General features: G+C 42.4%; 1 protein-coding gene across 3 annotated transcripts in view; it reads left to right on the top strand.

Moving 5' to 3' along the window:
- The window catches only part of GRIA1 (glutamate ionotropic receptor AMPA type subunit 1), a 305,276-nt gene that overhangs the window by 173,793 nt on the left and 115,731 nt on the right, over positions 1 to 15,752 (top strand). For all 3 annotated transcript variants that reach the window (XM_053907050.1, XM_019464484.2, XM_053907051.1), the window contains one exon: positions 13,557 to 13,718. In XM_053907050.1, the coding sequence (XP_053763025.1) occupies positions 13,557 to 13,718 (162 nt within the window). The remainder of the gene's footprint in view (positions 1 to 13,556; positions 13,719 to 15,752) is intronic.

The raw sequence follows: 15,752 nt of genomic DNA on the forward strand, positions 1-15,752 counted from the left end.
TATAAAGTGTGTATAGTAATATATAGCCCAAATATGCACTCAGTAAGTATTTGTAATTACCACTATAATCATCATCATCACCATCATTACCATCATCATCAGTGTATACAAAAAGACATTTAATATCTGGGGACCATGGGCTATCTTTGAAGGGCCTCAACCCTCTCCCAGACTAAATCTCATCCACAGCTATCTCACAGCTATATAAGGTCTTCCTCCCTGCTTATCTTTAAGCTCCTAGAAGAAAAAGTATGTCTACCTCGTTCACTGATGAATTCCCAGTGCCTGGCAAAGTGAGCTGCATATAACAGGTGTTCTTTAAAAATTGACCAAATGAATGAATGAGTGAAATGAAATACTGCTCAGGAAATAAACAATGTTTGTACCCACACATCACATGCATTACAGGCAAAATCCTTGAATGCAAAATGCTAAAAGAAGCAGAGAAGGAAATCTGAACATAGTTATGACTATGCAAATGAGTAGCTAAAGATGGGCCTAAGAGGGCTTTTAATCCACTTCCCATAAAGGGCCAGAATCTCCTCTACAATATCTCTAACAGAAGCCCATCCATCTGGTTCCTGCTTGAATAACACCCAGGGATGGGGAACTCACTGCCCCGAGGCAGCTCTTTCTCTTTGCAAAGGGCTCTGAAGTTTCTAAAGTCTTCCTTGAAGGGAGCCCAGTCTGCCCTATGCTACCCTCTCAGCACTTCTGGCACCACCTCGTCTCTTGGAAGCCTTGCAGAACATGTCTACTGCCCTTCCGTAGAAGCCTGTAGAAGGCTGTAGAAGCAGCCTTCATGTGCTTGGGAGCCTACCCTGCTTGATCTTTGTGTTTGCTCCTCCAGCTTGGACACCTCTCTGTTCCCTCAACACCTTCTTACAGTACATGCTTCTGAAAGACGTCCAACTGATCATCGAATGTGGACAGAGCATGTCCTCGAGCCTAGCACTGTGCTGGGCTCATATGAGAAGCTGCTCATACAAGAGGAATCATGCAGCTTGACTTTTGTCCTGGAAGGAACAAGGCCTTGTCTTCCACCTCGATTGGCACATGTAATGAAAGTTCTAAAGAATGCGAGAGAAAAATCACAATGTGGGATAGTAATGCAAGCCCCATAAATGGCCACCTGAGCTGCCAGAGCATGGCAGTCAGAGGCTAGAGAGGCTTCTGCAGGCTGTGGGGTGTCAGGGAAGGATGACAGTGGATCTGTGTAGCCAGTGGTCCTGTGAAGAACATGCCTTTGCCCTGGTTTGAAGAGTCCAAGAGAGCTAGGACTGAAGGGTCCCTAGGAGCTCATCTCAGCCAGCCCTTCATTTTACAAATGGCACTTTAGGCCCAGAGAAGGGAAGTGACCTGCTTGAGGTCACAGAGAAGTTAAAAACAGAGCTGGACTGGGATTTGGAGGAATCATTTGCTCTGTTGTTTATGCTTTATTCACCCCACTGTGGTCTTTTAGTTTCCACAGTGTGTGTGCGTGTGTGTGTGGTGTGTAAGAGAAAGAAACATGGAGACCAAGAAAGAGACTCACAAGCATTCTTTCCTGCCCCCCTGCGTCCCTGTCAGAGTCTCTCTTCACTGATGGGACCTTCTGCACCTTCCCCATTTCCCTTCCCTACAGGCTTCACTCCCTCCCGCTGCCTACACCTCACTCTCTTGTAACAGTGAGAACACACGGGTACTTCATGATCATCACGGCTGACATTGCAGAGGCCTCTGATCCCAGATCCCAAAGGATCCTCATTTGCCATGTGGTCCAAGCATTCCATCAGGCAAGGCCTAGTCTGTTACTCTTCACACTCATACCTCATGGTCTAGAATAATCCACTCTAGAGACCATTGAGACTTTCTGTGTCCCTCCAAGAAAGGTGGATTGTATTCCCACTTTATGAGTCAGAAAAAAGAGGTTCCAGTTGCCAAAGGAACTTTTCCAAAGTTATGTGGCTAATGCTGGAATTTGAACTCAGATCTCTCTAATTCTAAAGATTAGGTGTTCTAATCTCTTCCCAAATCAGGGAAACCTTTGCAACTCTTAAGCCTGGTGCTATGATTGAGCAAAACTGAGAAATAAACTCCTTTCCCCCTGAAACTGGGTTTGAATTTTGGCTCACCCACTTACTAGCTGTGTGATCTTGATCTGAGGGATCTTGATCCCTTCACCTCTCTGTACCTCAGTTTCCTCATCTGTAGGTGAGAATATGAATACATACCTCACAAGATAACGATAAAATGAGCTACTTTGTGTCAAGTTTTAGAACCTGAGCTACTTTGTGTCAAGTTTTAGAACCGTGAGTGTAGCAGAAGCCTGGGGTCTCATCCCAACTCTGCCACTGATCCATTATCACTTGCAAAATATCTTTGTTTTTGAGGGTCTCAATTTGTTGAAGATTTGATACAGTGTTTTCAAAAGGAATAATTGCCAAGAGGACCTTTGCAGGTGTGTAAATTATGGTGCTAACTTCCCTGCCTCTCTCTGCTGTCCAGAGATATGAAAACAAAATTCCCAAGCCACATGGGCTCCCTTCAGCATAAGGGGGACACTGCTTCGTTAATCTCAAGCACTCAGTGTTTGCAGCCTTTGCTCTTACAAACACCTTGGCTGATTTGAAACAGCCCTTTCCATGCTGAGTTAACAGACTATTCCAGATATGCAAGGGAGTGTTGGCAACTGCTCTTTCAGAGCATGCCCCCACTAGCCTAGAAGCAGAAGGGACAGATGTCTCAAAACCAATTATGGCAGGAGGTTGGGGTAATGTGTAACTAGAAGGGTTCAATCCTTACTTCTTACTTGTACCTCTTTTTAAGACAGAAAAGCAGAGAATATAATGGAAGGAACATGGAACCCCATGAGCTAGGGGGCTAGGTGAGTACTTACTATGTGCCAGGCATCATTCTAAGAATTTAACATATGTTAATGTAGTTTATCCTCACCACAGTCATATGACATAGATATTGTAATGATCCATATTTTTGCAGTGAAGGATCCTGAGGCACAGAAAGGTGAAATAGCTTGCCTGAAGTCGCAAAGCTAGGAGATAAAAGAACTGAGATTCCAATCCAGGCTGATGTGTGACATATGTTCCCTTTGATTCACTGCCCTTTGTGGCTCTGAATCTGAACCTCGGAATATGCATATCTTCTCCTTAGAGGGTTATTCCCTGCACTTTTCACCCAACCAAAGCCTCCTCTTTCAGGCTTCATTGCTTCCACTGAGAAGCCTTCCCTGAGCTCCAAGGTCAGGTTTTGGTTCATATATTTTGCTCTACAATTACTTGGGTAATATTGGCCTTTCTTATGAAACCTTAAGTAATCTGAAAGTAAGGATCACACCTGTGATTTTCTGCTGCACCCCTTTGTCCAGTATGTGCTTTTCAGTATCAAGTACTAACAGATGAAGGAGAACATGAATGAGCAACTAGAATATTCCTTTCCCCATTCCCAGTAGATTTCAAATTTCTCGTATGTTTGGCCTTTCATTCATTTTTCACCAAGAATTCAATAGATACCTACTGTATTGAGACCTCATAAGTGCTTAAGATGGCATTTTGTCAAAAAGTGGGATTTCTGCAGTCTTTGCCTAATCGTCCCTGGACAGAAAGGCTGTGATCAATATAAAAGGAAGATGTTGGTTTAAAGCCCGCCAAGAATTCCGGGCCTCACACTAAGCTGAATTTTGTATGGACCTTTGGCCCTTGTTCTGAAGTGGCCCTGGCCAGCTGTCACCTCTGACTGCAGCCAGCTAGAACACAGGTAACATAACGGGATGTTCTGGCATTCTAACCAGTACCAGGTCTGAGGATACACGGCTTCACCCATACATCAGCAGCCCAGCCTGGGGGCCCCTGACCTTCTGCCACAAAGTGGCAGCATTTTATCCTAAACCCCTGGACTGAGAGAAGTTGGTCTGTGAGGCCTTGACTTTGACAATGCTTTGTCAACAATGGACACCTGCCTGGGAAATAGGTCTATTTGTGCATTGGCAGATATCCGAACGTACGGGTACCTGCCTCCCTGGTTTCAAATGCACTTGGGTCAGTTAACACTAGTGGGTTTATTTTTTTTTCCAATATAGACAGTATTTTAGCTGATTTGAACACAGCACAATGTCTTATTGACATCGCAGGAAGCAGATATGCGTGCATGTTACCAGGGATTATGTACGGTGAAGACACATTAAAGTTTTGGTTCGTTAAAGTGACTGAAATAGGAAAATGTGACGGCCTTATGCAGAGACATGGTGATTTGAGGACACAACTGAGTCCTCAGCTCAGGAATATTCTATGACTTCACATATATCCATATTCATGTGCACACACCTATGTGATCACAGAATTAGAGATCAAAGCTGGAAGAGCCCTTAAGAGAAAAATCAACTTACTCCCTTAGGAGAAATCAACTGGCTCAGAAGTTTCCAAACTTTTTAGTTAAAAGCTCTATTTTCAAATGAAATCTTGGGAAGAACCCCAGCATGTAAAACAGATAAAAAACAGAGCTGCTTTGGTGGTAGAGGGAAGGTGGAGATCTAGGACCCCATTCTTCTGCCTCCCCCCCCCCCCCCCCCAGGCCAAGAGGCCTGCAACCTGGGAACACAATTTGAATGACCATGGGTCTAGACAATGCCCTTCTACTGCAGATCAATAAACTACTGCTGGGAGAGGTTGAGACCATTGCCCAAGGGCAAGCATCTCCTGAGGTTCAAAGACAGAATTTCTGTGGTTGTCCCTAAAACTGTCTTCCTGACAATTCTTATTTATGACCTAGTTCAGAATACATATGTATACTACATGGAAAAAGTCCATGAAAAGCCCTCTTTGGTCCAAAGGACAAAAGCTGAGATTCATATAAGAATCATGAAAATGGTGAACAAAGATATTTGCTCTCTCTTCCTGGATTCCTCAGTGTGAATTAGGCAGTCCTCATGCTCCAGGTGCTTGCTGCGAATAGAGTAAGGACCAAGGCCCCTGCCTCCTGGGAGCCCCACAGTCTCTTAGTGCAGGTCAGAAGGAAGACCGCAGTCTCAGACAGAGAGACAGGACAGGCCTCAGAGAGAAACAAAGAGACGTGGTTCACATTCCAAATAGCAGTGCATATTAAAGGAGCTGGAGGCACATGTCTTGGTCTCCTGGAAACCTGCTAATTCCTTCCTAGTGTAAAGATACAGGCCATTCCAGGTGCTTCCTTGCAGGACAGGAGGTGAATGAGTCAGAGTGACAGTACTAGTGGTTAGGAGGCCGAATGTACAGTGCTTGGAAAACAAACTCGAGTCTTGTCACTTGCTGTGACTGTGGTCTCCGCCCCTCACTAGCTGTGCTATATTGGGCAGATACTACTCCGTTCATTTAAGCCTGTTTCCTGACTTGCAAGATGGGAATGATAATAGTACTTGCTTCACAAGGTTGTTGTGAGGATTAAATGAGATAATACAAATAAAGCCCTTAGCACGCTGCCCCCTACGTGGTAGGCTGGATACATCCTAGACACTATGGCAGTTGTCATTGTATCTTAGCCGAAGTCTGCCTGCCCCGACTTCTGCCTATTCGTAGGTGCCGGCTTGCTTTCCAGAGTCTCAGAGAACAAATCCCCCACCTCGTCCCCGTGACAGCCCTTCTGGGATTTCAGTACATCCTCCACTTACCCTCTCAGTTTTCCATTATTTCTCAGGTTGATTATCCCCACTTTTCAGGCATTTCTAATGTAACAAGACTTTTCAAACTGCACTTGCCTGTAACTATCCTCTCTCTGGAGCTGTCATCTAAGAATCTATCTGACAAGTGGGGGAAACTTGGCATGTTCAACTTGTGCCCTTCTAAGTATAAACTAAAAGTTCTTCGATTTATTCCCATGTTACCTCTTCTAGATCTCAAGGGGGTGCGACGAGGCAGCCCTCTTCCCGGTGTCCAGGCTTGTTTAATAAACCTTCTTGCTGGCCCCTTTAACAACGCTGGATGCCCCCTCCTCTTTCTGATGGGTGTGGCGTCCACACAAGCTGGATGATGAAGGCTGAACAGCTTGACATGACCCCTTGAAAGAATCCCAGAGAAAAAGGAAATCTGGCTTTGAAGATACCGCTTTTGATCCTCCGCCAGCAGCGGTCCCATACACCTGCCTCCTGTTCTCTCAGGAGTCTTGCCTGGCCCACTGCCTGGTTTTGAAGCAGTTCTAACAACACCTAACTTCTTTTGAGGCTGTGATAATGATGATGGTGAATGTGGTGATGATAACAGCTAACGTTCATTAAGCACTTACTATGTGCCAGACACAGTTCTAAGTGCTTCAATGTATTCTTTTAAATCTTACAACAATTCCACGCCGTAGGTGCCATTATAGCTACATTTTGAAGACCAGAGAACTGAGCCTCAGAGAGGTTAAATAACCAGTAAGCCGCATAATCGGTTCTTTTGTTTCCAGCCACACATGATAATTAATAATCATAATGATAGCCCAGAGCCTCTTCATGATCCTTAAACCATTTTCTAAATCTTCACAGCTACATGAAAGCATATCCAATGTAGTTATAGTGTTAAACATCTCTTTAGGATATCATAATTATTTGAAATGCCTTTTCCTTCTAATCCTTTGAAAATTATAATTGACATAAGATAGAAGGAATGCCTGAGTTAACTACCTTAGTTAATTGAGCACTTTTACTCCCAGTCTATTCGAACAGCTGGTCATTATTGTATTGCTCCTACAGTGACATAAAAGGAGTCAGATCCCAACCCCAGCTAATCCCCTAGCCAACCATACAGCCTTAGGCCACTCATGCCCTCGCCCCCCCCACCTCACTTTCCCCATCTGTACAATGACGGGTTAAGTCTCATCTCTGACATCTTTGCTTCAGGCATCAGGAAACTGTGGTCTATGGGTTAGATCCAGCTGTCCCCTCATTTTTTTTTTTTTTTTTTTTTTTGGCTCATGAGCTAAGAATGGTTTTTACATTTTTAAATTATTGGAAAAAAATGAAAAGAATGATATTTCATGACTTGTGAAAATTATATGAAATTCAAATTACAGTGTCCATAAATACATTTTGTTGGGACACAGCCATGCTCATTCATTTACTATTGTCTATGGCTGCTTTCATGCTATAATGGCACAGTTGAATAATTACAGCAGAAACCATATGGCCTGCAAAGACAAAAATATTCACAATCTGGCCCTTTACAGAAAATATTTGCCGACCCCTGGTCTGGATGTAGGGTAGGTGGGCACTAATAGACTTTAGGTAAATCAGAGGCTTGGGAAACATCTAACCAACCTTCAGAGGTTGGTGTCAAGGAGAGAAAACTAGAGTGTTCTCCCACAGATATTCCTTTAAGATAGAAAGCTGTCCTGGAAGGCCTGTCTTTGGCAGGGTCACTCACTTATTCAGGGCTATTCACTGTGTCATCCACACTGTCTGAGGTCCTTTGCCCCTCTTTGGGACATTCTCTAAACACCATCCTAAAGCCAAGCTCATGTGTTCCTTCACCAGCAAGAAAATGCAACGTACTGATAAAGAAGACAGATTTTATGGGTGGACCATGGATTGAATTATTGCTTGCTGTGTGATCTCAGGGGAGTTTCTAGAAGTCTCTGAACCACAGCTCTTCAACATAAATTGGGATGGATACTCACTCAACTCATTTATGCAAATAAGCATCTGGTGCCTCCTGTGCATGTTCACCTCTCAGGGTTGTTTGAGGGATAAAATAAAATTATCTATATAAAGCATTTAACAGAATGCCTGGCTCAGGATAAGAACTTGGGAAATGTTTAAAATAAATCTAGGGGTGCCTGTTGACTAATTATTTCATTTTTCATTTTCAAATGACAGTAATCTTATCATTCTCAGAACGTTGTTGAGATGAAGTTATATAATTCAAATGAAATGGAACTTTGGCCATTATTGCTATTTTTATAATTCTTATGAGCAATGCTTCTGAAGCTGTGTTTCAGTAGAGCATTTAATAGGGCCAGCATTCTTTTTTCCAGACCAGGAAATAACAAATTAAGCAGGGCTCCCTTCACACATCATAACAAAGATTCAATAAATGCAACAATTTATCTTCCCTGTTCTGCCACTGCCACCCCCTCCCCACTTTCCAGGGACTAACAGAGGACTTCTAAGCATCAAGGCACATCAGAACTATCTGAAGAGCTATATTTTTAATAGGATAAATAGGAACCACATTCACATAGTAAAAAAAAAATATATATATATATGTATATATATATATATATATATATATATAGACAGGTTTATTTTATATATATGTATATACACATATATATACATATAGACAGGTTTATTTTATATATATGTATATACACATATATATACATATATATGTGTATACACACACACACACACACACACACACACACACACATACGTATATTACAGCAGGGTATAAAATAAAAAGCAAATGCTTGCTTTCTCCAATCTCAAACTTTTTTTTTTTTCCAAACTTCTTAAAAATAACTATCTTAAACCTTTTCTGTGTTCAGTGATTCTGACAGTTTCCTCTACATTTCTACATACTAGGTCTAGGTCTCTTTCTCTTGCTTGATCAGTTTTAATTACAGCCCTGAGTCTCCATTAGAAAGATGATGATGAACCATCTCCTACGAATCCCTACATCCAGGCCTCAGTGTTTGTTGGTTGTGCTATCATTTGGCAGTCTTCTTGATTTTTAATCTGCCAGCATTAGAGCTTTATAAAAATGCAGGTGTCCATTGCTTACCAGGGCCACTGAATGACAACTCTTAGGAATGACTATTTTGCAAGAGCTCTCTAAGATATTCTGATGCATCCCTCAAGTTAAAGATCTCTCTCCCAACAGCCTGTAGTACATCAGCCAGGTGATCTGCACTTGAACCAAGATAGTAGGCAGAGCATCCGTCTCATGTTACTCTTTCATCAGTCACATGTGGGACAGTGTGAAGGGCCAGAGAAGTGCAGATACGGCACACAGGAGCAAAGTAACATAACGGCTCCAAGAGCTCACTGGTCACAAAGCCGTATTTTAGATGAGAAACAGAGTCACTCTATAAAGAGCAGCAGCTGATACAGCTCAGTGCGGACAGCGGAAGGAGTCTGGGTTCAGGATACCTGGGTTCTCATACCATATAACTGGAAGCATCTTGTACATTTATTTCATTTTTATCCCTGAGTCACAGTGTACACATCAATAGACTCAGTACTTGGGGGAATGTTCTAAAATAGGAAAAAATGGCTCAGAATAGTAATAATTAAACTTCATAGTTTAAATCTTTAATAAAATATCATTAGCAATGTTGCATCCTTACACATGTTGTATAATTAGTAGCACAGATAAAGCAGATAAAGAAAAATATTCTAAATATCAGATGTTACTCCTCCATGGTCTTTTTTATTTTAATAAAATGACAAGGAAAATTAGAAAATGATTAATTAAACCTTGTTTAATGAGCATGCTCCAGGGAATAGAAAGAGTGAGTTGAACTTTGCAGTTAACTGGTGGGCAGACAGTTAACATGTTTATTTCCCCTTCTTAGTCAAGAACACTTATGTAGGGGCACCTGGGTGGCTCAGTCCATTAAGTGTCCAACTTTGGCCCAGGTCATGATCTCATGGTTTGTGAGTTTGAGCTCCACATCAGGCTCTGCACTGATAACGAGGAGCCTGCTTGGGATTCTCTCTCAGTCTTTCTCACTCTTCCTTTCCCCCATCTCACTCTCTCTCTCTCTCCAAATAAGTAAACTTAAAAAAAAAACAACAAACACTCTGCCATCTATACTGGCAGAGTCTATTTACTTGCATTATAGAGAAATCAAACCTAGTCCCTATAAGAGACTTATTTCTCCATGATGAAGGACAATGTAGGGATTCCATATTACCATTCCAGCATGAGATCTTACAGAGGGAAAATGCTAGCTATTAGATGAATGTGCATTGACCACAAGTTATTCCCTTAGTTGTTTTTACCTAACGTCACAGATAGGAATTTGTTTTATGATCCTTTGTGCATTCCTTCCCAGGGGAGCACAAAGAGTTCCGTTAGAGGATCCCATCAGTTTGATTAGACGTAACCAAGGTTTGGCTCTAGTAGGTAACCTTGCAGTCAGAAATTGTGGTGATGAAATTGAGTGACATTTATGTTTGAATAAACTCTGCCATTTCCTGTGGCCCCCATTATGTTCAAGATGAGGGCAGTGAGTATAAAATGCCTGGGGGCTGGTTACAGATTTTCAAGTGACAGAATAGGACTGCGGGAGATAATTTCCATTTCAGTCTCTTGATGGTTAGTTTATGAACAAGATGTTCTTTTTAAAGTTCTCTAAAAATTAAGAGAAATTTCTCAACTGTGCATTAGCTTTTAACCAGTGTGGGATTTCTCTTAGGTGGTATAATGTCTTCAAAAACATATTCTGATTCCATCTGTACTAACAACTTGCTAGAAACATTGTGCAAATCAGTAGGCCTCTGTGGAAGTCTATCAACTGTGGCTATGGGAAAAGTCAACCTGAGCTGCTCTTTTCAACCAATTAAAACCATCCACTGGCATTTTCGGCCAGCTTATCATATTTCTCCTGTCTAATTAGCATTCTTGCTTGAGCATGTCTCTGGGTTTTATTCATTCACACAGCAAATATGTACTAAGCACCTACTGTGTACCAGGCATTGCTCTAGATGCTAGGCTCTAGGACACATCAATGAAAAAAACAGAAAAGTTCCCTGTGCTCATGGAGGTGATATTCCAATGGGAGGAGGAAGACAAGGGACCACAGGAACAAAAGAGATGGTCTCAGATAGTTATAAACACTCCTGAGGTAACTCAACAGGGCACTGAGAAGGAAATGATGGGACTGGGTGGTAGAGTGATTTATTGGTTTCTTCTAGAAGCAGGACTTAAGACAAAGATTCAATTATAAGTGGTTTATTTGGGTGCCAATTAGGGAATCTGAAAAGGCAGGTAGGCACAGGATAGCAGCCAATAAAAGTACACAATCCCTTAAGGGACCTCTAGACATTGGTGTAGAATGTACCTCAGGATTACATCCCCCCCCCCCCCCCACCAAGGGGACAGGATCCTGGAGTACTTACCAACTAACTCTCCATCTTTCATTGGTTGAGTGCTACTCTCGGTGTGTTTATTCCCCAACACATCTGGCTTAACCTGCACAGGGGTGAAGTAATAGATATTTGCAGTTAGTATAGAAAGTCAAATATCAGTATATTAAGGGGGAGTGGAATTGAGCAGGGTACTTCTGACAGTGTCTACCACAGAGCAGGAATTGGATCTTTAGATAAGGGGCCAGGAGGGGTGCCTGAGTGGCTCAGTTGGTTAGGCAACCAACTTTGGCTCAGATCGTGATCTTGAAGTTTGTGAGATTGAGCCCCGCGTCAGGCTCTGTGCTGACAGCTCAGAACCTGGGCCCTGCTTCGGATTCCGTGTCTCCCCCTCTCTCTTCCCCTCCCCTGCTCATGCTCTGTGTTGTGTCTCTCTGTCTCTCAATAATAAATAAACGTTAAAAAAAAATCTTAGATAAGGGGCCAGGAAAGACCTCTCTGAAGACACTGCATGGTGACTAAGATCCTAAAGACGGAAAGGAGCCAGCCAGAGAAAGCACACTTTGAGGCAGAGAATACCTAGGACAAAGGCTCTGAGTGGAACTGATCTTGGGTTATTTATAAAATACAGATAATAAACATTAGAACTTGAGAGGCACTTGAAAGGAGGGGGAGTATCTTTGAGTAATGAAGTTGTTTATGTCCAGAGGTTTTAAATAAGGAACTAGACTGGGGCATCTGGGTGGCTCAGTCATTTAAGAGTCTTTTTAAAATTTATTTTAAAATTTTTTAGATGTTTATTCATTTTTGAAAGACAGAGACAGAGCACAAGCAAGAGTGGGGCAGAGAGAGGGGGGTACACAGAATCTGAAGCAGGCTTCAGGTTCTGAGCTGTCAGCACAGGCCTGATGCGGGGCTCGAACCCACGAACCATGAGACCATGACCTGAGCCGAAGTCAGACGCTTAACCGACTGAGCCACCCAGGCGCCCCAAGAGTCTGACTGTTGATTTTGGCTCAGGTCATGATCTCATGATTCATGAGATCGAGCCCCACATCAGCTCTGAGCTGAAAGCATGAGGATCCTGCTTGGGATTCTCTCTCTCCCTCTCTTGCTGCCCCTCCTCTGCTCATGCTCTCTCAAAAATAAATAAACTTTAAATCAATAAGTAAATCAATAAGAAACTAAATCAAGTCAATGAGAAATTAAGAGACATGGACAGTATCAGGGTGCCTGGGTGGCTAAGTCAGTTAAGCTCCAACTTCAGCTCAGGCCATGATCTCACGGTTTGTGAGTTCAAGCCCCCCGTCAGGCTCTGTGCGGACAGCTCAGAGCCTGGAGCCTGCTTCAGATTCTGTCTCCTTCTCTCTCTGCCCCTCCCCCACTCTCACTCTGTCTCTCTCTCAAAAATAAACATTAAAAAAAGAATTTAAAAAAGAGAGATGTGGACGGTATCATATGAGTTTATTGTATATATCATGCTACACGTTTACTTGTTTGTTTATGGTCTTTCTCACTAGAATATAAGCTTCATAAGAGAACGTATTTTATTCACTGTTGGAATAGTGCCCTAGAGGTTCTCAAAAATGTTTGTTGAAAGATGAGTGAGTTAAGCCCCTCAAGAGACCTTAGTCCTTGTCCACGCTCTGCCACTGATGCACCTGATGACTTTGTGATCAATTCTCCTCCTTTGTCTCAGTTTCTTAAAGTGGCAAATAGACACCTAATTTCTACCTGATTAAGTCATAAAGTGAAGCAAGGCCATAGATATGAAAGCACTGTGCTCTATGGAATGTATTATACAAATACAAGGCTTCCTTTTTAAGGTGAAGGCCTCCTGAACTTGAATGAACTTCACCAAATCGGGAGGAAAGATTTATTCCTGGTAAAGGATCCTTTGTGGATGTTAGTCTGTGGTACAGGAAAGGGCACAGAGTGAGGGATGGTCAGAATCCAGATCAGAATCCAGCCCCTTCTGCAGACTTGCTAGTGACCTTGGGGAGCCCACAGGAGTTTGCTCCTGATGGATGTCAGATTCTTCTTCTCTCAAAAGGGTTGAGGAATGCAGGTGGTAGAGGAGACAGTTGCCTCCTTATGTTTCTATCTTGTTCCATATTTGTAGCATCATAACAATCCCACCATGACTTATTGATCACTCAGTCTGCCCCACACACTTGACGTGCATCACCACATGGCTTTTTCTCCCTAACTTCTAACCTTCGTTATTCAGACAAGAAAACGTCAAGCAACTTAGTCCGAGTCAGTTGAACTAATGGCTCTGAATAGCAGAGCCAGCACTTCAGCCCAGGCATGGCTGGCTTCTGAGCAAGTGCCCTTAGCTGTGCTAACCAGGCACAAACTTAGTGATAACCTTCGGAAGGGGAGGAGGCACCAAGGTCTCTCCATTCAGCCGGTTTCATCTTATGGAGCAGGATAGAAAACCTGTGATCCTGTAACATGATTAAATTGACTTATCTAGGCATCACGTTCTGATTTCTTTCCCCTCCTCCCTGCACAGGGTTTCATGGACATTGACTTAAACAAATTCAAGGAGAGTGGAGCAAATGTAACAGGTTTCCAGTTGGTTAACTACACAGACACCATCCCAGCCAAAATCATGCAGCAGTGGAAGAACAGCGATGCTCGCGACCACACCCGGGTGGACTGGAAGAGACCTAAGGTGAGAGAATGGGCAGCAGGCAGCAAAGTACCAACCTGGTCCCTTTGTGTGCCCCAGATTTCTGGGCACTATTAACCTTTAGGAAAGGAAAGACTTTCTAAGAAGAATAAGCTAAGGAAAATATATACATTAAGAATGAGGATGTGCTGCAAAGGTTTGACAATACAGAATGACCAATGGTTTAAACAAGATAAATGTTTTGTTTTTCTCTCATATAAACAAAATTCAGAAGTCAGCAATCCAGGGCTTATATAACAGCCCTGCTATTGTCAAACACTCAAGCTTCTTCTGTCTTCTTGTTCTGCTACCTTCAGCATATGGCTGCTACCTTATAGCCCAAAATGGCTGCTGAAGCTCCAACCATTAACTCAATGCTCTAACCAGCAGGATAGCAAAAAGGAAAATAACAAGCACAATTGCTTTTTTTTTTTTAAACCCTTTCAGAAGTCACACAAATCACCCACTCACATGCTACTAACCACATCTTAGAAACCTAGCCCCAACCTGCTACAGAGAAGCTGAAAAATGGTGTCTCTATTCTGGGCAGGGCCACTATGTGGCACAGCTCCAGGGGGTATGTGGTTTTCACTCATTTCTTTGTGAATGGAAGCTTCTTGAATTGTGCAGGAAGCTAGCCCTTTATCTGGTCAGCCACGTACCCAGCTAAAAAATAAGGAAATCTAATAAACAATATCCAGAACATCTCTGCCTCAGAACATCAGCTCCCAGTTATGCAGACCGTCTCCTTCTCATGTCCCAGGCATGAAGCTCTAAATCCTACAGCCAAAATCTATTTGCTATTTGATAGTGGTTGTGAATAAAGACAGCAGGTAATTTTTCTTTCCCCTGTCAGACTCAATATCTTGGCAGTGTCCGTGTGGAACACTTGTGTTGAGGATTCTGAGGCCAAATTTGTTTATCTGGAGCAAACAGTGAATCTTTGACAACTTTCTCTTGCCACTCGGTCAATTTCTTTTTGCAAATGGCAAGTCATTTAGCTGAGATGCTTCTCATCCTGCTCTTACTGAAACTGATTTAGCAGCTCAAACATGAAGACTTACTTCCCATACAATTTCACTCATATGTGGAACTTAAGAAATAAGACAATGAGCAAAGGGGGAAAAAAAGAGAGAGAAAGAGAAACCAACAAGAAGATTCTTAACTGTAGAGAACTGATGGTTACCAGACGGGAGGTGGGTAGGGGTGGGGGAAATAGGTGACGGGGATTAAGGAGTGCCCTTGTCATGATGAGCACTGGGTACTGTATGGAAGTGTTGAATCACTGTATTGTACACCTGAGACTAATATTACACTCTATGTTAACTGGAATTTAAATAAAAACTTTAAAAAATGAAGACTCCTTTCAATATGAGCTGAAGCAAACAAAATCACTTGTGCTTTAAAGCAATGAACAAAGCACATACTAGTTAATTAATATGTGAATACCCCACCCAACTTGCAAAAGACTGGAGATTATAAAAATAATCAAATGTAGGGGCACCTGGGTGGCTCAGTCGGTTAAGCTCTGACTTCAGCTCAGGTCATGATCTCGCGGTGCACAAGTTTGAGCCCTGTGTTGGGCTCATGTGCTGACAGCTCAGAGCCTGGAGCCTGCTTCAGATTCTGCGTCTCCCTCTCTCTCTCTCTGCCCCTCCCCTGCTCATGCTGTCTCTTTGTCAAAAATAAATGGGAAAAAAAAACATTAAAAATAAATAAATGAAAATAATCAAATGTAATATATATATATATATATTTTTTTTTTTTAAGTGAGAGAATCAAAGTTAAAAACTGGAAAAATACACATTCATTCTACAACTCTCTATTGTGAACTTAAAATATACCACAGAACAAGCTAGGCATTGAGGACAAATTAATGAACAAGACAGGCATGAGTTCCAAAGCCAGAAAATATTGTCCTGGATCGTTATCCTGCTTTGTTTTATCAATATCTAAGCCCCTTTTTAAAGGGAAAAAGAGAGCTATCATGAATAAGCACAAGGGGAAAGGATACAGAATGTAAACCTGCCACTTTGA

The sequence above is a fragment of the Panthera pardus genome, unplaced genomic scaffold (genome assembly GCF_024362965.1).
Source record: "Panthera pardus isolate Hobbes unplaced genomic scaffold, ASM2436296v1 HiC_scaffold_2, whole genome shotgun sequence".
Taxonomy (NCBI): domain Eukaryota; kingdom Metazoa; phylum Chordata; class Mammalia; order Carnivora; family Felidae; genus Panthera; species Panthera pardus.